The sequence below is a fragment of the Podarcis melisellensis genome (genome assembly GCF_964234715.1).
Source record: "Podarcis melisellensis genome assembly, chromosome: Z".
NCBI lineage: Eukaryota > Metazoa > Chordata > Lepidosauria > Squamata > Lacertidae > Podarcis > Podarcis melisellensis.
In genome coordinates, this window is record NC_138547.1 from 4,602,815 (window position 1) to 4,623,931 (window position 21,117).

General features: G+C 45.7%; 1 protein-coding gene across 1 annotated transcript in view; it reads left to right on the forward strand.

Annotated features, from left to right (window-relative positions):
* The window catches only part of COL27A1 (collagen type XXVII alpha 1 chain), a 248,382-nt gene that overhangs the window by 44,135 nt on the left and 183,130 nt on the right, over positions 1–21,117 (forward strand). Inside the window, exons 6-7 of the mRNA XM_081897734.1 lie at positions 13,078–13,131; positions 14,528–14,581. Coding sequence (XP_081753860.1) covers positions 13,078–13,131; positions 14,528–14,581 — 108 coding nt within the window. The remainder of the gene's footprint in view (positions 1–13,077; positions 13,132–14,527; positions 14,582–21,117) is intronic.

Below are 21,117 nucleotides of genomic sequence, written 5' to 3' on the forward strand. Positions count from 1 at the left end.
GATCTTTCCCTAAGTACAATCTGAGGCAAAAATCACAAGCCTGGATACCCAGCCCTGGATCAAATTAAAAACAGGGCATAGAGGTATGAACTTAAGGGAAAGTGTGTCTGGCACTGTCTGTCAGCTTCCTCCTCCTTGATCTCAGTGTTGACTATGTAGAACTTGGCAGGAGACATAACAAACATTAGTTGGCTCTGCCCATCATTGGATATGGCTCCACCTACTCTTGGCCTCCCTGCCTTCCACTCAGGGTCATCTCAAGACATTTTGGCACCTGAGGTGAACCACAGAATGGTGCCCCCCCTCCCTGCCAGGGAAGAAGGGTTGAATGAAGACTGACATCAGGAACAAGGGGGAAATAAAGATCCACGTCAGGATCAGTTGCCCCTGTGGATCCTGTGGCCTGAGGCAATTGCCTCACCTTGCCTGGGGGATGGGCCGGCCCTGCTTCCACCCCACCAGTCCCAGACTTGGCCAGCTGGACCCCTGAACAGGAGCACTCTGCTTCTGTAATAAACAAAACACAGAGAAGAAGTATGCCCTGATTTAGATAAAGATTTATTGTTGCAGGTTGTTTTTTTTTTAAAATATATATAGCAAACATAGTATAAAAGAAAGAGCAGGGGTGAGGAGAAATGAAAAAGGACCCACCCTGTAAACACAAATTCACACACGCACACACACAGTTTCAGAATCAGATTGTTTGGAAAAAGCGAAAATTTCTCTGTTGGGCGTGGATCAGCAAGTGAGGAGATGTGAGGAGATGTTGCCTGCTCAATTAGCAAGGTGTAGGTTAAAAACAGGACACTTCAGTGCCTAATTGAGAGCGGGTGCTTAATTAGCTCTGACAGCAATTGAGAGGGGTGTGGCTGCTGCGGGTTTGTTCCAAGGATGCAGTTCTCCAGAGCATCTTAGTAGCAGTTGGGCATTTTTTAAAAAATTGTGCCTCTCAAGGTTCCTTCCTTTTTTCCTTTTAGGCGGGGTCTGAATTGCATGGTGATTTAGACTCTCTGCAGGGGCTGTGAAGGTGAAGGGCCATAGCCTAGAGGCAGAGCATCCTAGGTTCAATCAATGGCATCTCCAGGCAGGGCTGGTAAAGCCTCCTTTCTGAGAGCTGCTGCCAGTCAGTGCCGACTATGCTGAGTTTAGATGGACCAGTGCTCTTCTGACTAAGTATTAGGCAGTTTCCAATATTGTTCCTATGTGGCCACCCAACTGTCACTTGTCAGGTTGTCACTATCTTCAGCTGCTGCCACTATCTTGCCGTTTTTGCGTTTCCGTTTGTTGGTCTTTGGCAACAGTCTCTGGCCTTGTGTCCAGTTAGTGGGGCTTTATCCTCCCCATTTTTTTTCTTTAAATGTTTTTGTTGTCATTATCAGGCAATCTCTTAATTTGAAAGGAACATCTGTTTGAGGCTGAGATGAGCTTCCTGCCTCATTAGCTGGCTAGGAAGGGGGGGAGGCGATGTTTTCTGGATAACCCTCTGCAGCATGGAAGGTGGGGTAGAGGGCTCTCTCCTGTTTTGGAGAGTGAAGTTTATGGCTCTCCAGAGGATGGATGTGTTTGAATGTTTCCTGTAGCTCCTGATTGGTCTGTGTTGCCCGTAATGATATTGGGCAGCTTCATCTGGAAGCATAGCCTTGGCCTCTGGCTTGGAAGTGGGAGCACAAAATGATCTCTCTCTAGCTTCATAGTTCCCCTGTCATAAGGGGCAGGGAAATCAGTCTTGTACTAGGCCAGGAGTGAGCGGATGTGCATTTGCTTTAAGTTTTGTTGGGTTGCTTGTATCCTGCTTTTCAGACAAGGGCAACCAAAACAATCAACGGGCTAGAGCGACTCCCTATGAGGAAAGCTTGCAGCATTTGCGACTTTCTAGTTTAGAGAAAAGGGGGAGTAAGAGGTGGTGTGATGGAAGTTTATTATGCATTAGGCATGGAGAAAGTGGATAGAGAAAGGCTTTTCTTCTTCTGTCATTACACTAAAACCTGTTGTTATCCAATGAAACTGAATGTTCCGGGTAGTTAAAAGAAAGTTATCCTTCATGCAGTGCCTACCGTATTTTTCGCTCTATAGGACGCACTTTTCCTCCTCCAAAAATTAAGGGGAAATGTTTGTGCGTCCTATGGGGCGAATGCAGCCTCCTTGGCTTCAGCAATAGCAACGTGAAGCCTCCGAAGCGCAGAGGGAGCACGGACCCCTCTCGCTCTCCAGGCTTGAGGGATAGCCGCCTGAAGCCTTTGGAGCGCAGCAGGAACTCGCACTGCGCTCTGAAGGCTTCGGGTTTCTTTTGCTGAAGCCAGGAGAGCAAGACTCTCCTGGCTTCAGCAGAGAGGGAGAGCTACGCAGTGCCTCTTCAGCCAAGCTGGAGGAGAAATGGAAGGGGCTCCGTTTCTCCTGCTGCTTCGCTGAAGGGTCGCTGAGCAGAGAGGGGGAGATTCCCCCCCCCCGTTCTCCCCCTCTAAAACAAGGTGCGTCCTATGGTCGGGTGCGTCCTATAGAGCGAAAAATACGGTGATTAAACAATGGAACTTGCCTTCGTAAGAGACAGTAATGGCCACCAGCTTGGATGGCTTGGATTGATAACCCTCTCCTCCATGAATTTGTCTAATCCTCTTTTAATTAGACAAATTCATGGAGGAGAGGGTTATCAATAGCTACTAGCTACAATGGCTATGCTCTGCCTCCACTAGGACTGGATGCTATCTGTTTTTCAACATCATGATCTATCTCCAGCCAAACATTGCAATTAGTGTTAGAAACTGAGATATTAAGAAGCTGAATGGCACCTTAAACCTAGGTTCTGGGTGCAACAACGGAATGTCTAGGCACGCTTTTTTATAAGAATACAAAGCTGAAAATGAATGGGCTGCTGCTACAATATTATGTTCATTTTTCACACGGTCTAGTCCTCCCCCTGCCCACCCCCCAATATTCTTAAGAGGGTCTCTTCTCCAATCTTCAGAGAGTAACTGGAAGTGGGGAGGCAGGAAAAGGTCCTCTTTTCCTTCCACTCTGCAGTTTTAATCTGAAATCTTAGGTGCACTACTGCAGCCAGAGCTCAGAAACTGCTCGCCATAATGAAATTCCTTGTCGCAAAATGTGCCTAGAACAGTGGGAGTTTCGAACACTGATTGCAATATACCAATGCATCATGATGTCTGAAATAAGGATGGTGCTGTGTAGCAGCAATGGCTGCCTTTGTGGTTTTTCCTGCATTGTGGTTTTTGCATAGCACACACAAACACACACATCATGATTTGTGATATATAGCTGAGTAAAAAATTATGAAGCCGGTATCACAATATGGACTTAAAACTGATTTTGGATTATATATTGCCCAGTCTGAGCCTCCACAGTGGGAAGCAGCGATGCTTCTGAATAACAGTGGATGGGAATTGTGTGGGCAGAGCTACTGTTTTGCTCAAGTCCTTCTTGCAGAGAGCAAGAGACTGCGCTAGATGGCCCACTGGCCTGATTCAGCCAGCTGTTCTTCACAGAATCATAGAACTGTAGAGTTGGAAGGGACCCTGAGGATCATCTAGTCCAACCCCCTGCAATGCAGGAATGTGCAGCCGTCCCATATGGGAATTGATCTGTGACTTTGGTGTTATCAGCACCATACTCTAACCAACTGAGCTTCATAGGATCATTACCAGGGATGGACGCATCTGTCAACTTCAGTTTTTCATTTTTCCAATCTTAAGCTCAGTTCTCTACATTTCCATACCACTTGCCTCCTGGTTAAAAAGAAATAAAACGCTAAATAGAATTCATCACACCAGAATTTTCAAAATCTAATATTAGCTGCTGGGTTTCTTTGTTAGCAGTTGTCCTGAGTCCTGGAATTGTCCTCGCCTTTAAAAAAGGCTCTAAAGATGGTCCTCCCAACTACAGTGGTACCTTGGGTTACTGACGCTTCAGGTTACATATGCTTCAGGTTACAGACTCCGCTAATCCAGAAATAGTACCTCGGGTTAAGAACTTTGCTTCTGGATGAGAACAGAAATCGTGCAGCAGCAGTGGGAGGCCCCCATTAGCTAAAGTGGTGCTTCAGGTTAAGAACAGTTTCAGGTTAAGAACGGACCTCCAGAACGAATTAAGTATGTAACCAGAGGTACCACTGTATCAGCCAATAGATTGCAATACAGTCATACCTCGGGATAAATACGCTTCAGGTTGAGCGCTTTCGGGTTGCGCTGCGTGGAGTCCCGGAAGTAACGGAGCGCGTTACTTCCGGGTTTCGCTGCTTGCGCATGCGCAGACGCTCAAAATGACGTCACGCGCATGTGCGGAAGCGGCGAAACGTGAACTGCGCAGGTGCAGACGCACTGTCGTGTCTTACGTTCTTTTCAGGATGTGAACGGGGCTTCGGAACGGATCCTGTTCGCATCCCAAGGTACCACTGTAATTGGCAAACTTTATGCAAAAGCAGCTTCGTAATAAACTAACTTTGCTTAGAAGAGGAAGTCATTTCAGCTGCTGAACAAGCAGGATTTAGATAGGATAGATCCACCACAGATGGCTGCTTTTGTTCATTTGATTGGCACATATGCAAAATAAAATTTAAAATCTGGAGATACTCTCTGGTTTGCTTTTGTGAGATGACTACCTCCAACCCCCGAAGTTTGAGGACATTTCCGTGCCACTCCCTGCTCTTAAATGTAGCTGGCAATTTGCTCCTAGGCTTGAGATGAGGATGCCTCAGAAAGGAACTCCAGCTATGATAGCAGCTGCATGCAAAGTGGAATTATCTGCATGACTTCATTTTACCGCTTGGCAAAGCCGGTCAGTCTTCATTCAGAATTTGGGCAGCAATATCTGTACTGAATCAGCAGTGCTCTCTGCAGCCGTTTTCCAAGAATTATTTCCCAACTAACAGATCTCCTCTTGGCCTGGACTGAGGGGTGTGTGTGAATGTTGGGCTATTAAAGCGGGAAGTTGGAGTGTTTGTGGGAATTAGAAGGATGATGCAGTTGATATTGCACCGAAACTAACGGGAATCACTACTCATCCAGCTGGGGGGTCCCCCCCCCACAACTGGGAAAGCACTGGTTGATTTTCTTTTCATTTCATTTTTTAAAAAGAACCCTTTTGTATTTATATAATAGAAATTTTCTTAAGAGAAGCGCCAAAGAATTTGACAACATTTTAGTTCTTCCACGTGGTTAGGAAGCTGAAGATAAAATTTCCACTTTTACAGAGGGGCTGGAGGTGAAATAAAGATGCAAATATACAGCTTCGGCTCTAGCAAGCTAAAAAAGAAAGTTCAGTCACACAAATGCTCAGCATTTCCAGGCACAGGAAAACCCAAATTGCTGTTTGCGCTGATCTAGTGGTAAAAATTGGGTTTTCCTGGGGAAAGTATTGGCGGGGGGCGGGGCGGGGGGAGGCAGTGCTCCGGCACAGACAGGGAAAGACCTATGTCTAGAAAGTGCAGGGCAAAGGGTAAGTGTGGAGAAGCCCAGACTCAAAACACCAGACCTGTAAGAATTTCCGAGTGAGATTAACTGATGGAAGTGTTAATTGTTTTTCTGCATATGCTGTGATCTATGGCAACAAATATGCAGATATAAAATCTGTGTAATAAGGCCACCTGCTATAACAGAAATGACCAACATATAGAATGCAAGATTGCATATTCTAAAACTGAACAAATCAAAATTATGTCATTGTAAAATATTGAGGTAAAGGTAAAGGGACCCCTGACTGTTGGGTCCAGTCAGGGATGACTCTGGGGTTGTGGCGCTCATCTCGCTTTATTGGCCGAGGGAGCCGGTGTACAGCTTCCGGGTCATGTGGCCAGCATGACTAAGCCGCTTCTGGCGAACCAGAGCAGCACACAGAAATTTCGTTTACCTTCCCGCCGGAGTGGTACCTATTTATCTACTTGCACTTGACGTGCTTTCAAAATGCTAGGTGGGCAGGAGCAGGGACCGAGCAACGGGAGCTCACCCTGTTGCAGAGATTTGAACCGCCGACCTTCCAAACGGCAAGCCCTAGGCTCTGTAGTTTAGACCACAGTGCCACCCGCGCCCCAATATATCGAGTACATTATATGAAAAACCATGCAACACCCTTCATCTGTGCAGCTTTAGCCTTTACTGTATTTTGGTGACTAGGCACATAGGAAGCTGTTTTATATTGTCTCGGGCCATTGTTCCATCCTAGCATGGTTTTGCCTACCCTGACTGGCAGTGGCTATCCAGGATTCCAGACAGAGGCCTCTTGCAGGCTTGCCTGGAGATACTGCAGACTGAGCCAGGGACGTTTTGCAGGAGCTCTGCCACTGAGCTACTGCCCTAACACCTAAAAATAAAGTAAGATTCCAGTCCTCATGGTAATGAAAAAAGGGCTGAATTAAATAGGAACATAGGAAGCTGCTTTATACTGAGGTCAGTGATACATCTGGCTCTGTATTGTCTACATGTGTAATATTGTTCTTCTGAGAAGACTAGAGAAGGGCAGTTTTCTGTCCCCATTTCCCCCCACACTCCCAAGCATCTTGATAAGCACTGGTTGAAAACTTAGACTGGAGAGAACTGACAAATGAGCCATTGATCTGTTCCAGGGATGGAGAGCTACAGATCTCCAGATCCAGCCCTCCAGCCCTCCAGATATCTCTGTCTGGGCTGCAGGACTCTTCCTAGACTAGGGGTCAGCAAACTTTTTCAGCAGTGGGCCAGTCCACTGTCCCTCAGACCTTATGGGGGGCTGGACTATATTTTTTTTGGTGGGGGGAATGAACAAATTCCTATGTCCCACAAATAACCCAGAGATGCATTTTAAATAAAAAGACACATTCTACTCATGTAAAAACATGCTGATTCTTGGACCATCTGCGGGCCGGGCTGAGAAGGCGATTGGGCCGGATCCAGCCTCCGTGCCTTAGTTTGCCTACCCATGTTCTAGACCCAAACCTTTAGTGGCACTGCTCTGTTTCCCCCTTGAGTGATTTTCCCAGGCTTCAATATGTCCTTGAACTCTGAAGCTGCACCTTCACTTACAGGATGGAAGGTGGAGGGAGAAATGTTTGTGTCTTTTACGACTTTTACACCTCTTGCTCCAACCACTATTTCTGCTGGCTCTGCCCTCCACAGGCAGGCAGCCCTGAAAAGGTTGGCCATGTGGGAATGTGGCTCCCAGACTGAAGAAGGATCCCTTCTCCATGTATATTCACATGAACAGTGGAATGTGGAAACATTCAGCTCAACTGAAAATAAGTTGCCATTTCCATAGTTTTCAGAAGGCAAACTGACTTTAAATTCATGGTCTTGTGCTGTGCGGCTTTGTGCCAGGGCTGGATTCATGCTTTGGATCTATCAGAATGAACTTCTTGTTCCTCTCAGCTGCCACCACCACACATTGAATCATTTGTGCATAGTAAGGGTAAAGGACCCCTGACCATTAGGTCCAGTCGTGACCGACTCTGGGGTTGCGGCGCTCATCTCGCTTTATTGGCCGAGGGAGCCGGCGTACAGCTTCTGGGTCATGTGGCCAGCATGACTAAGCCGCTTCTGGCAAACCAGAGCAGCGCACGGAAATGCCGTTTACCTTCCTGCCGGAGCGGGACCTATTTATCAACTTGCACTTGGATGTGTTTTCGAACTGCTAGGTTGGCAGGAGCAGGGACCAAGCAACGGGAGCTCAGCCTGTCGCGGGGATTCAAACTGCCGACCTTCTGATCAGCAAGACCTAGGCTCTGTGGTTTGGACCACAGCACCACCCGCGTCCCTCATTCGTGCATAACACCTGCCCAAAGCAGGGATGAGCAAGCAGCTATGCCCAGTTTAAGGAGTATGTCTAAGGCAATCTAGAGAGGAAAAGATACATTAGAAAGAGAAAGAGTTCATTCTTCCCTGCTGGAGGCAATGTGTCTCTGAACATGTGTTGCTGGAACTGCAGGAGAGGAGAGCTACTGTTGTGCTTAAGTTCTGCTTGTGGGTTTCCCAGAGGCAACCATAGCCTGGCCACTCTGAGAACAGGGTGTTTCGCAATATGGGCTCTGTTTATCTTCTTAGCCCCAATAATATTCACGCTGAATTACTGTGATGTTGGGACCCCCGGAGTTCAGGTAATTTTAATCTGTTTTAGTATTTTGACCTTTTGTATTGTTGTGGGTTTGTGGGGCAGGAGAATTGAGACCCTTCTAACCCCTGGATCCAGGCTAGCTTCCTGAAGAGGTGATCAACTGAGCAATGGGCCATTTAGAAAACAATGGAAAGGGGCTCAGTGCAATATGGCAAATGGTTGGGGCCCCCTCCCTCAACAGACAAAGCCAGAGTTTGAAGTAGAATTTTGCAGTGGTGTAACCAAGAAGCAAAGCAGCAAGCTGGAATGCCAGAGACAGAGAGCAATGGTTGATTTCTGTTTGAGTCCAAGGCTGCAGCTATGGGAGAAACAAGACCCTTTGGGGGCATTGATGCTGTGAGCTCCTCCCCTGTAGGCTCAGGTTGTGTATATGTTTAAATAAACCATATATCATAAAGACACCACAGTCTCTGCTGTGCCTCATTCATGAAGGACACTTGAACCCTGGGGAAGCACCTGGAACTCCCGGAATCTCACACCTCTTAGAGACTGAGGTGGTGTGCAACAGTATGTTATAATTTTTTTTCTTGATTTTATTGTTTTATCTTTTTCTTAACTACTTTTTGTTTTATTTTTACAATCAAGCGATGTATGAATTTTATTAAATAAATGTGGCATTGTAGACCGCCAATTTTTTTTTGGAAAGGGCTAGATCCCCCTTCGGGGTTCAGAGGGCCCCCTACATTGTGCAACATCATGCATGTGTCTCCTCAACCCTCTGGAGAAGGTGGTGCCTCTGCCCACAGATACCTACCTGGCTCTCAAATCTCCTTTGTACCAATAAATTACTTCTAACTGATGTATGAATTTCTCTTCACTCCCTGATGCTATCAATGGCTCCTAGTCATGATGGCTAAGTGCTACCTCTGCTATTGGAGACAGTATGTGTCTGAACACCAACAGCTGGGAATTGCAAGAGGGGAGAGTGCTGTTGTGCTCAGGTTCTGCTTCCAGGATTGCCAGAGTATCTGGCTAGCCTCTGTAACAACAGGATGCTGGACTAGATGGGCCTTTGGCCTAATCCTACAGGACTCTTCTTACGTTCCTATGCTGAGCTGCAGAGAGACATCTTCCAGGAAGTAGAAGCAGGCTGGAGGCAGGGAAGACCCAAAGAGCAATTGGGAGGAGCTTGAAATAACTGTGCAGAAGGGATCATGCTGCTTGGATGGACAGATAGTGCAGGGACTGTAAAATATGATTTACAGCTACAGATGTTTTCAAAGCAAAACTCCAAATAGAGGCATCCAGCCCTTCTGGAGAAATCAAGATGCGGTTTCTGTAACTGTGGCCTCTTCATTTTGTAGACCAGAGCCAAAGAAATGGTGGTCATCCCTACTCCCTAGTCATTTCTTTATATGTCTAGTAGAGCCTCCGCTAACCTATTGCTCTCCAGATGTTTTAGACTACAACTCCCAACATCCCCAGCCAGTACATGAGAGTTGTAATTCCAAAACATCTGTAGGACACCACCTTGGAGGAGGCTGGTCTAGTGCTTGCTTTGAGCTTCTCCTGCTAGGCAGGATCTGCACAATTTCAATGCCTTGTGCTGAATCAGGAATAGGGGTGAATGTATCAGACTGTGTCAGTAAGTCTGCTCTTTCCTGTGTTTCTACATTAATCTGCATTTTTATTTTTCTAAAAAAGATACAAAAACTAATATTTTCAAACCAATTTGTACTCATTTGTTGCAAAGGTAAAGGTAAAGGGACCCCTGACCATTAGGTGCAGTCGTGACCGACTCTGGGGTTGTGGTGCTCATCTCGCTTTATTGGCCGAGGGAGCCGCAGACAGCTTCCGGGTCATGTGGCCAGCATGAGTAATCCGCTTCTGGCGAACCAGAGCAGCGCACGGAAATGCTGTTTACCTTTCCACCGGAGCGGTACCTATTTATCTACTTGCACTTTGACGTGCTTTTGAACTGCTAGGTTGGCAGGAGCAGGGACCGAGCAACGGAAGCTCAGCCCATCATGGAGATTTGAACAGCCAACCTTCTGATTGGCAAGCCCTAGGCTCTGTGGTTTAACCCACAGCACCATCCGTGTCCCCATTTGTTGCAAAGTAGATATTTAAATCACAGTTGGGTGAAGTTACCCCATGAGAAATTGTAGTTCTCTTGTTAATTAATGAACTCCATGATTGAAGGTAGATCAAAACCTCTGTCAGGTTCTGTATTGTCCAACAAGCCCACTATCACGTGGTTGATGAAGGCCTGGAACATGGCTATGCCCAATTGTAATCCAGATGGCATAACTAAGTACTCAAAGGTCCCATATCTGGTATTAAAAGGCATCTTCCACTCATCTCTTTGTCTTACACGTATTAGGTTGCACGCTCCTCTCAGGTCCAGCTTGGTGAAAATTTTCACCGATCTCAACCTCTCCAGCAGGTCACCAATATGGGGCAAGGGGTACCAGCTGGGAACCATGAGGCTATTGGTTTTTCTATGGTCCACTATGAGCCTTCTCTATGGTCCACTATGAGCCTTTTCTCCAGGGTGTCCTTTTTGTGCCTTAGTAGGTTGAATGAACCCCGTTCCAAATTCTTCTGCAAAAACTCCCTCAAATCAGCTAGTTCTGCTTCTGACATGGAATATAGGTAACTGGTGGGAATCTTGGCCCCTGGCACCAGGTTTATTTTGCAATCATAAGATCTGTGTGGTGGTAACCTATCCGCCTCCTCCTCACAGATCACGTCCCTGTAGGCCTTATACTGCAGGGATATAGAACTCTCCTCTCCTGTGAGTTTTCCCTCTACTCCTGCCCCCTTAGCTCCTGCCTCTATAGGCACTTTGAGCCCCAGGCAGTATGCTTGGCATTACACCAAAGCAAACATTAAAGAACACTGCCCCCACGGTATAACTGGATTATGCTTCATGAGCCACATCATTCCCAAGACCAGTGGGTAAGTGGATAACGTGGTGACATGAAACCTCATCATCTCCTTGTGGCCAGACAGTTCCACCCCCACCGGCTGCATGATATAGGCAACTTCCCCCCTACCAATGGTTGCCCGTCAATAGTTTGTACCTCTAATGGGGCTGCGTTCCTAACTTCTGCTGTTCCACAAGGTCTGAATCTAAAAAGCCCAGAGAAGCCCTGGAATCTACTCAGCCCTGTATTTGTACCTTGCAGCTGCCTGGGAGTTGTAGCATCACTGGTAGAGCTATCCCTGCAACTGCTGATTCCATCTGAGGCCCTTTTGCTGACTTGCCTCCCAGCCCCCTGGCCTCCTAAGGGAGCTGGGACCTGCCGTTTTCCGTCGGTGCCTCTTGGGGTTTGGGCCTTCCCTCTACACTGGCCCGCGACAGGGATCCCCCTGCCTTCCTGCTTGGACACTGTCTTGCCAAATGCCCAGATTGACCACACACAAAGTATAAACATCACATGCTGTTTTCGTTGTCAGTTTCTCTGTCTTTGCTTTCCTGCCCCCCAACATGCTTTTTTAATTTTAATGTTTTGCCATTGTTTTAATGGGGACAGCACACCCTTCCTCCCTTTCTCAGAGTGAGGCATTGTGGACTAGGTAGCTCTTGCATGCTCTCTTAAAATCGATTTGCAAAACTTCTTAAAGTAATTTTTAACTGACTTTAAACAATTTCCACCTGCCGCAGCAAAGTAGCGGGGATGAAGGCACATTTTGAGGCCACCTTTCCTGGGGGAAGGGCCATAGCTCAGTGGTAAGAGTATGTACTTGGACCCTGAAGAGCTGTTGCAATTCCGTGTAGCCAGTAGTCAGCCAGAGGGACCAATAGTCTGATTTGGTATAAGGCAAATTGTGCAAAAGGGTTGGAGCCATGCAAAGGGCCACTACAGAAGACTAAGAAGTCCACTATCTCCAAGTGAAAGGCATTGGCAAAAAATAGCACGACTTCTGGGTTGCTTCACCTGACACCAATATGTGCTCTTGCCTAGAAGACTGCAGAATCACAGAATCACAGAACTGTAGGGTTAGAAGGGACCCCAAGGCTGATTAGAGTGTGTCCAGACAAGGTGCGGGCCTCCCGGGTGACATCATCATTTTGTCCCTTGGCGCGGGAATATTTCCAGGGGAGCTGAAGGAGGCAGTGGTGCATCCGCTCTTAAAGAAAGCATCATTAGATGCTTTAGATCTAACCAATTACCACCCAGTTTCGAACCTGTCGTACCTGGATAAGGTAACTGAGAGAGTGGCTGCTGAACAGCTTGGTCGGTTTCTGGATGAAACATCGGCCCTGGATCCACCAGGCCTTTGGCCAAGGCACAGCCTGACCCCCTCCTTTGGTAATGCTTCACAGAACTCTAGCCCATTGGTTGCCACCAATTTGATTTGAACTGATTTTATAATGAATTGATTTTAGTATGCTGTATTATTTTACTGTTGTTAGCCGCTCTGAGCCCGGCTTCGGCTGGGGAGGGCGGGATATAAATGAAATATTATTATTATTATTATTATTATTATTATTATTATTATTATTATTAGCATCCCCATCAGCATCTAGCCCAACTCCCTGCAATGCAGGAATCACAGCTAATCATAGCAGAGGTCACCCCTGCCCTGAATTTACAGTACAGAACAAAACTTCTAGGAGGGAGAGGCGAAGGGGTAAGGCGGTGAGGAGGACAGCAAGGTGCAAACATACTGGCAGGAGTGCTGAATTGGCTCTGCCCGTGCATTTGCATTGCAGTACCTTCTTTGCTGTCTCAGCCCACCCTCTCTCAGCCAGGGTGTAGATTTCTTAACTGAGTGGCAACCCCAGTATTTCTCCATCTCTGTTTCTCCATTTTTCTCCTACTTCTTCTCCCTTTGATCTGTTTCACTTGCTTAAGTAGAAGAAACCAAACTAAACAGCATAACAGATATGGAGATGGTATTTGTCCACCTCTGGTCGTGACCCATCAGTTGAAGAATAGCATTCAAGGAAAAGTGTTTTCTTTGCTACAGTCTTGTTGAACTGCAGTGCACGAGCAAGAGCCTTGCCAAAGTTGTGCTAAGTTTCATTCTTTGTTTCAGGGCCAAAAAGGTGATCCTGGACTATCTCCCGGAAAAGCATGGAATGGTCAGAAGGTAAAACTGCATTTATAATTTACTAGGTGTAAGTGGCCAGCATTGTTCTGGTGTTCTAAGAAAAACAAAGCATACAGTGGTACCTCGGGTTACATACGCTTCAGGTTACAGACTCCGCTAACCCAGAAATATTACCTCGGGTTAAGAACTTTGCTTCAGGATGAGAACAGAAATCGTGCTCCAGCGGCGTGGCAGCAGCGGGAGGCCCCATTAGCTAAAGTGGTGCTTCAGGTTAAGAAAACAGTTTCAGGTTAAGAACAGACCTCCGGAACAAATTCAGTACGTAACCAGAGGTATCACTGTACTGAGATTTACAAAATCTCCTCTAGGACTGGTGAGATCCGGAGTCCAGCTAGATCTGGAGGGCAGCAGGTTGGCAGAAGGCTGTGCTATAGACTCAGAAAGGAGAAGTTGCTGGCAACATCAAATAATGGCTGGCTAGTGTGCCAACATTTATAGACCCCCTGCTTAAACAATTACTGTATTTTTCACTCTATAAGACGCACCAGACCACAAGACGCACCTAGTTTTTGGAGGAGGAAAACAAGAAAAAAAATATTCTGAATCTCAGAAGCCAGAACAGCAAGGGGAATCGCTGCGCAGTGAAAGCAGTGATCCCTCTTGCTGTTCTGGCTTCTGGGATAGCTGCACAGCCTGCATTCGCTCCATAAGATGCACACACATTTCCCCTTACTTTTTAGGAGGGAAAAAGTGAGTCTTATAGAGCAAAAAATACGGTATTTTGGGTTGGGCATGGGGTGGAATTCTCCTTGAAATCTCTTGGCTTAGTTTACAATTACCTCTGCATGCAGAATTCTTCCTTTGCATCCTACCACCATTATGGTCACATCTGCACCATACATTTATAGTGAAACTTATCCCACTTTAACAGCCCTGGCTTCTCCACAGTTCCCCAAAGAATCCTAGGAACTGTAGTGTAGAGAAAGCAATTATGGCTCTGTGCAGAGGTGGATTTAGGGGAGGGTGACTGGTTTCCCTGCACTGGGGGCCGAGCCAAGGGGAGTGTTGCAGGGCTTTGCAACTATAACATGCATGCGCAGAATGGAAGGTGAAAGGCAGGGGTGTCCTGTGCAAGGCCCTGAAACACTCCTCTTGGCTCGGCCCCCAGTGCAGGGGAAATTTGAAAGACCAGAGTCCATCCCTGCTCTGTGAGGGATCTCCTAGCATTGCCTTAGAACCATGAGAACTAGGCACTTAATTTTGTACAAGTTGGATTAGAAAACTTTACATATATAGTGTGGATATGGTCTTCATGTTCACTTTCACAACCATGAGGCCTAGGCATTTACTTTTTTTTTGTTTTAAGAAAACTAAGATTTGAAGTGTTTTTGAAGGTAAGACAAACAACAACAGCAATTTATACTTCTGGTTACAGGGTGATGTAGGCTTACCAGGACTGACAGGGCTTCCTGGATCACCTGGTAGGAAGGTAAGATATTTATATTCTTGATATTGGGCACAATTGGTGGGCATGTTTTGGTATGACGTTCCTCTCCACAAAAATGCCGGAAAGTAGCTGGAGGAAAGTGGCCATTCTGTTGTCTACACCGACTTGGTCAGACCACACCTGGCATACTGTGTCCCGTTCTGGGTGCCACAATTTAATATGAATATTGACAAGCTGGAATGTGCGCAGAGGAGAGCGAACAAGATGATCAAGCATCTGGAAGCCAAGCCTTATGAGGAACGGTTGAAGGAACTGGCTATGTTTAGCCTGGAAACAAGGAGACTGATGGGAGATATGATAGCCATCTTTCAAATATCTTAAGGGCTGTCATGTAGAGGATGAAGCAAGCTTGTTTTCTCCTGATCCAGAGGCTAGGATCCAAACCAGTGGCTTCAAATTACAAGAAAGGACATTTCAACTAAACATCAGGAAGAGCGTTCTGACAGCAAGAGGTGTTTGACAGTGGAAAGGATTTCCTTAGAGAGATTGGATGACCACCTGTCAGGGATGCCTTAGCAGCGACTCCTGTTGCGGGAGGTTGGACTAGATGGCCTTGGGGGTACCTTCCAACTCTACAATTCTATGGATTCTGCCTTTATTCTTTGTTAGCATTTTGGGGTGTTTACGCCCTTGTAGGAGAGGCTGGATTCTTTGTTGTTCTTGCTGTTGGACAATTTATGCTAATCTTTTAAGGATTTCCCCCCCATAGGGATGTGGGTGTGCAGTCAGAGGATTCACATCCATTAACTCCATGCTTTCCAACATTTCTCCGATGAAAATAGGGACTTCCTATTCCATAATAATAATATTAATTATTATTATTATTATTATTATTATTATTATTATTATTATTATTATTATTATTATTATTTTACTATTTATACCCCCCCAACTGACTGTATTGCCCCAGCCACTCTGGGTGGCTTCCAACATATATAAAAGCATAATAAAACATTAAACATTGATTTCAATGGGGCTGTTCTGAGTAAAACTTGTAATATCTGTAAGGACCAGGGGTGCCAACTTGAATAAAATATTGTGGTGGCCCAGGTAAGCCCTGCTTCGCATAATCAATCACATGATGCAGTGCGCACACACCATTTGAATGGGAATACCCATAAACTTCGTGGGGACCTGGTCTCCTCAAATATTTTATTGTGGGGGACAAAATCTCCATAGCCCCTAGGAATTGGCTTCTATGGCAAAGGCAAATGTGTATTGGAGAAGTGACAATGGGAGTGTATGCACACACACACAGAGTTAGTACCCCACCCCAGGGGCGTAGGAAAGGGGGGCAGGAGGGCGCGTTGCCCCAGGTGCCATCATGGAGGGGGGGGTTGACAAATGATCAAGGAACAATTACTGCCCTACTAGGGTGGTTCATAAAAAAACTTTTTTTAAAAAATGCCTGCTCCATAGGTCTTATCTTACTACACTAGGGATTATATAGCTACATATGAAATTTCATGCATATCAGTTAATATCTTGACCCTCCTTCACGAAAATAGCTGTTTATTTGGCCGTTTTCCCATGTCGTGAAGGCTGAAATTTCAACAAAGCACATGCCTTTGCTAGACTCTTTTTTGGGCACCTGCTAAAAGCATTCTTCTTTAGGCAAGCATACCTAGATGCTTAGGAAGTTGAAGTATTTTTAATCTTAATATTTTCGCTTTTGTATGTTTTAAAGTAGGATTGTTAATTTTTCTTGATTTTACTGCTGTGGTTTTTGTTTGTTTTTGTTTTGGTAAACCAATTTGCAGGGTTGTTTTTTTTTAGATAAATTGAATTAAATAAATAAACAATAAATATAAATAAAATAACACAAGCCAAAACACAGTTCATACTGTAGATTTAAGTATCTGTCCATACTTGTTATCATAAGCTCAGAATCCACATTCCATGGTAAGAAAATATGAAATAACGTAAAACCATTTTTGCAAGCAAAAATAAAAATAAAAATCAATATGTCGGGGGTTGACAAGAAATTTTCCACACCGGGTACCACCTGACCTTTCTCTGCCCCACCCTTTCTCCAAATGCTGTTTGTGGCTGCTATTTGGAGAGCAGAAACAGGCAGGGAGTGGGTTATGGCATTCCCCCCCCCCCCCGCTGCAATTTATCTGTTGCAAATCATTCTCTTCTGTTGGGGTTTGTCCTGCACATGTGTTTTTAAGAGATAACGTTCTCATGAGTAGATTGAACTACTGTGGCCCACTTAGACTGCATAAGGTAAAGGGACCCCTGACCATTAGGTCCAGTCGTGACTGACTCTGGGGTTGTGGCGCTCATCTCGCTTTATTGGCCGAGGGAGCCAGTGTACAGCTTCCGGGTCATGTGGCCAGCATGACTAAGCCGCTTCTGGTGAACCAGAGCAGCGCAGAGAAACACCGTTTCCCTTCCCACCGGAGCGGGACCTATTTATCTACTTGCACTTTGATGTGCTTTTGAACTGCTAGGTTGGCAGGAGCAGGGACTGAGCAACGGGAGCTCACCTCGTCGCGGGGATTCGAACCGACGACCTTCTGATCAGCAAGTCCTAGGCTCTGTGGTTTAACCCACAGCGCCACCCGCGTCCCTTAGACTGCATACCCTCTACAATTTCTCCAGTGAGCTAGGGACATTCCAATAACAACAACAACAACAACTGTTATTATTTATACCCTGCCCACGTGACTGGGTTGCCCCAGTCACTCTGGGCAGTTTCCAACATATTAAAAACATAATAAACATTAAACATTAAAAAAACTTCACTAAACGTTATATAGTTACTTATCTCTGTGGCTCGGGGGTCGCATAACTCCAGACCCTCCAACACTTCTCTGATGAAAATAGGGATGCCGGACCGTATCCTCCAACTTTTCCCTGATGAAAATAGGGATGACCTGAGGCAAAGTTGGACATTCAGGGATCAAATCACAAACCAGGACAGCTTCTGTAAATCTGGGACTGTCTCTGGAAAATAGGGACCCTTGGAGGCTCTGAGATTTTTCTTTTATTTTCATGAACTTCTTAGCTACAAGCAAGAAACTGTAAACAGCATGGCTAATGAGCAGCAACAAGGTCTCTCTGTAAGAGACAAGAAGGCTTTCTTCAGAAAATGGAATTCTTTCCCCAATTTTATTTACTTGCTACCTTTATGTCCCTCTCTTCCTCCCAACGGAATGCAGCTTGGCAAATTCATCATTGATAAAGCAATACAATTAAAAAAAAATACTTAAAACATCTAAAAGCATCTAAAAACATGTAAAGCAATTGCATGTTCTCACAGCCAATAGCCTGGGAGAAACAGGAATACTTTCTAAATCCCTCTTGAATGCCAGTAATGAGGTAGACAGACACAGTTCATCCTGGAGGGTGTTCCACAAATGGGGCACCACCACAGAGGAGGCTCTGCCATGAACCAATGCCAACTAAGCAGGACCCAGAGGAGAAAATTATGAGGAGAGTTTAAAAAGAAGGCAAAGATTTGGTAAAGCAAATGCAAGCAGACAATAAGGGGTTTGTGTGTGGAACTCCTGTGGTTCCAGTGTTATGTCAGGACCGTTGGCACAAGTACAGTGAAACACTTGCCCAACTTTAAAAGGCAGAACATAGAATCCTTTTCAGGTAGAAACACAAGCCAGTGCATAGGTTAAAGAAGAGAAAAAAAGACAAACAGACTTGGGATGGGGACAAGAGAAGTTTCCCAACAAATGCTTTTGATGGAGGCTGTGCTTTACTGGCCTCCTAAATATATATATATAGAGAGAGAGAGAGAGAGAGAGCGCGCGAGCGCTGTTGGAAAAATATTTGGAAAATAAAAAATAAGGCTGTAGATCCTCTGTTGGCAAAACCCCACTGAAAACACCTTGGGCTGTAGACAAGCTGCTCTGTTTGCCAGCGTGCTTTTAGGAGAACAGCCAATATCCTGGAAGCCAGTTCGAGTGAAACTTTAAAAAGAGAGGGAGGAAGAGAGAGAAGACCAGTGGAGGGATAAAGAAAGACCTAATGGCCCATAGAGAAGTTTGGAGAGAACCGTTATGACTAGCAGCTGAGCTGGCGTCAGGGGTTGGCACTGTAGCTCAGGGGCAAAGCATCTGCTTTGCATGCAGAAGGTCGCTGGTTCAATTCCTGTCATCTCCAGGTAGGGCTGTCAGAAATCCTGGAGAGCAGCAGCTAGTCAGTGCAGCTGATTCTGAGCTAGATGGAGGCGCCAGTGTTCTGACCTGGTACAAATCAGGCTCCAATGAACCTATGTCTTAAGAGAATCAGCACATGCTAAGCACGAAGAAGGTTGCAGGTTCAATCCTTGGCATCTCCAGGCAAGGCCGGGAAAGATTCCCTGCCTGAAACCCTGGAGATCTGCTGCCCCTTAGTGTGGATGTCGCTGTGCTGGTGGCAGATGCAGGGAAACCAAAATGCTTGTTTACAAAGCTATTGTCCTACCAACCTTACTGTATGCTTGTGAAACATGGACAACTTATAAATGCAATCTCCAACTCCTCAAAAGATTCCATCAACGGTGGCTCCAAAAATTTTTACACATCACTTGGGAAGACAGGTGAACTAATACCAGGGTACTGGAAGAAGCAAAGATCACCAGTGTTGAAGCAATGATTCTTCAACATCTACTTTGTTGGACTGGACATGTGAGGATGCCTGATGACCGTCTTCCAAAGCAACTACTCTATTCCGATCTTAAAAATGGAAAGTGTAATGCTGGTGGTCAACAAAAGAGGTTTAAAGACTGTCTCAAGGCAAATCTAAAAAAAATGTAGTCTAAACACTGGCAACTGGGAAACACTGGCCTGCAAGCGCTCCAATTGGAGAACAGCCTTTACCAAAGGTGTCATGGGCTTTGAAGACACTCACTCAGGACGTAAGGGAGAAACGTGCTAAGAGGAAGACACGCTTGGCAAATCCACACCGTGATCAACTCCCACCCAGAAAACAATGTTCCCACTGTGGAAGGACGTGTGGATCCAGAATTGGCATCCACAATCACTTACGTACTCATTCTTAAAACCGTTTTTATGGAAGACAAGCTTACTTGGCTATGAGTGATCGCCAAAGAAGAAGAAGATAGTTTAGTTTTGTCACATATTGAAAATGTTACTGTCGGTTAGGCTCAGATTATTTTAACCCACTGTTCTTTTTAATCATGAATATAATTTTATAGCCTTGCATTATGTTATCGTTTGACTTGTGAACAGGTCTGAGGTTCTTCAAATCAGGGGTAACCAAAATGGTGTCATTCAGATGTTGTTGGACTACAACACCCATCAGTCCCAGCTAGCTTGGCCAACAGTCACAAGGATTGATGGGAGCTGCAGTCCAAAACTTCTGGAAGGCATTACCTTGGCCACCCCTGATCTAAGCCTAGAGTGGCACTCCATATTGCATGTGAAAGACGGAGGAATGCCTCTATTTAGAAGAGGCATTCCATCCTGAATGCCTCTTGGATGCAGGGATCTGTGGTCCTTCAGATGTAATTGGATGCCAACTCTGATCAGCCCCAGCCAGCATGGCCAATGGTCAGGGATAGTGGGAACTGGGAGTCCAGCAACATCCAAAGGGCTGCAGGTTTTCCTATCCCTCATCTAAGAAGATGAATTCTCTGCTCTCCAGAGTAAATACCTCTTCTGAATAGAGGCATTCTTCCATCTCTTGCATACAAGAGAGATTGCTACTCCTTAGAACAGGGAGTGAGACCTTGTGGCTCCAGCTGACATGAATTGGGTGATGGGAGTTGGCTGTCCACATCACAGAGTCATATTCTTACTGCTGCCACAGAAACATTTTCATTTGCAGTCTGAATATTTGCATTTCCTCAGCTTTCTGAGTCAGAGACACTTTTATTTTTATGTAAGCGACATGCTCTATTTCTGCCATAGTTCACACCAAAAGGGGTGAAGTGTCTATCACTGTGATTTCCCAGGGCATTGATTCCAGTGGCAGTTTGGCTGTTCCTACCCTGGTCGCCTTGTTTTTTTAATTTTTTACCCACAATGCCTTCTGCGCCCTTTCACAAGGTATATGTAACTGCTGAACAAACAACTGAGAGACATTTTCCCATGGGAGACCAAATCTTGCTTTCTCTGGGCAGCATTCCCCCCCAGATGATGCTAATAGACCATAAATTTGGTGGTTTGGTGTTGGTTAGTTTTTTCTTCCTTTTCTGAAAAAGGATTTTCAGCTTTGAATCAGTAGATGAACATGACCCTATACCTGTCAGCTGCCCTGGAAAAAAAGGGACATCTTGTGTTTTCTTGCAAGAGGACAGAAGCCAAAGTGGCCGACCCAAGCTCTTGTATTTTCAGGCTGTACCTCTTACAGGCATGGCACCCATAAATGTGCATTTTGGGGTGCCACACAAGATCACTGGCCCCCCAAAGCACTTCTTTCCAGGCCATACCCCTTCCTGGCTCTGCTGTGGACTGCCCTTGAGTATTCTGGCCTGGCTGCAATGTGTCTGGGAACTCTGATTATGCCTCTCGCTTGCCTGGATGGAGGATAGAGAGGGGTATTTGGAGTAAAAT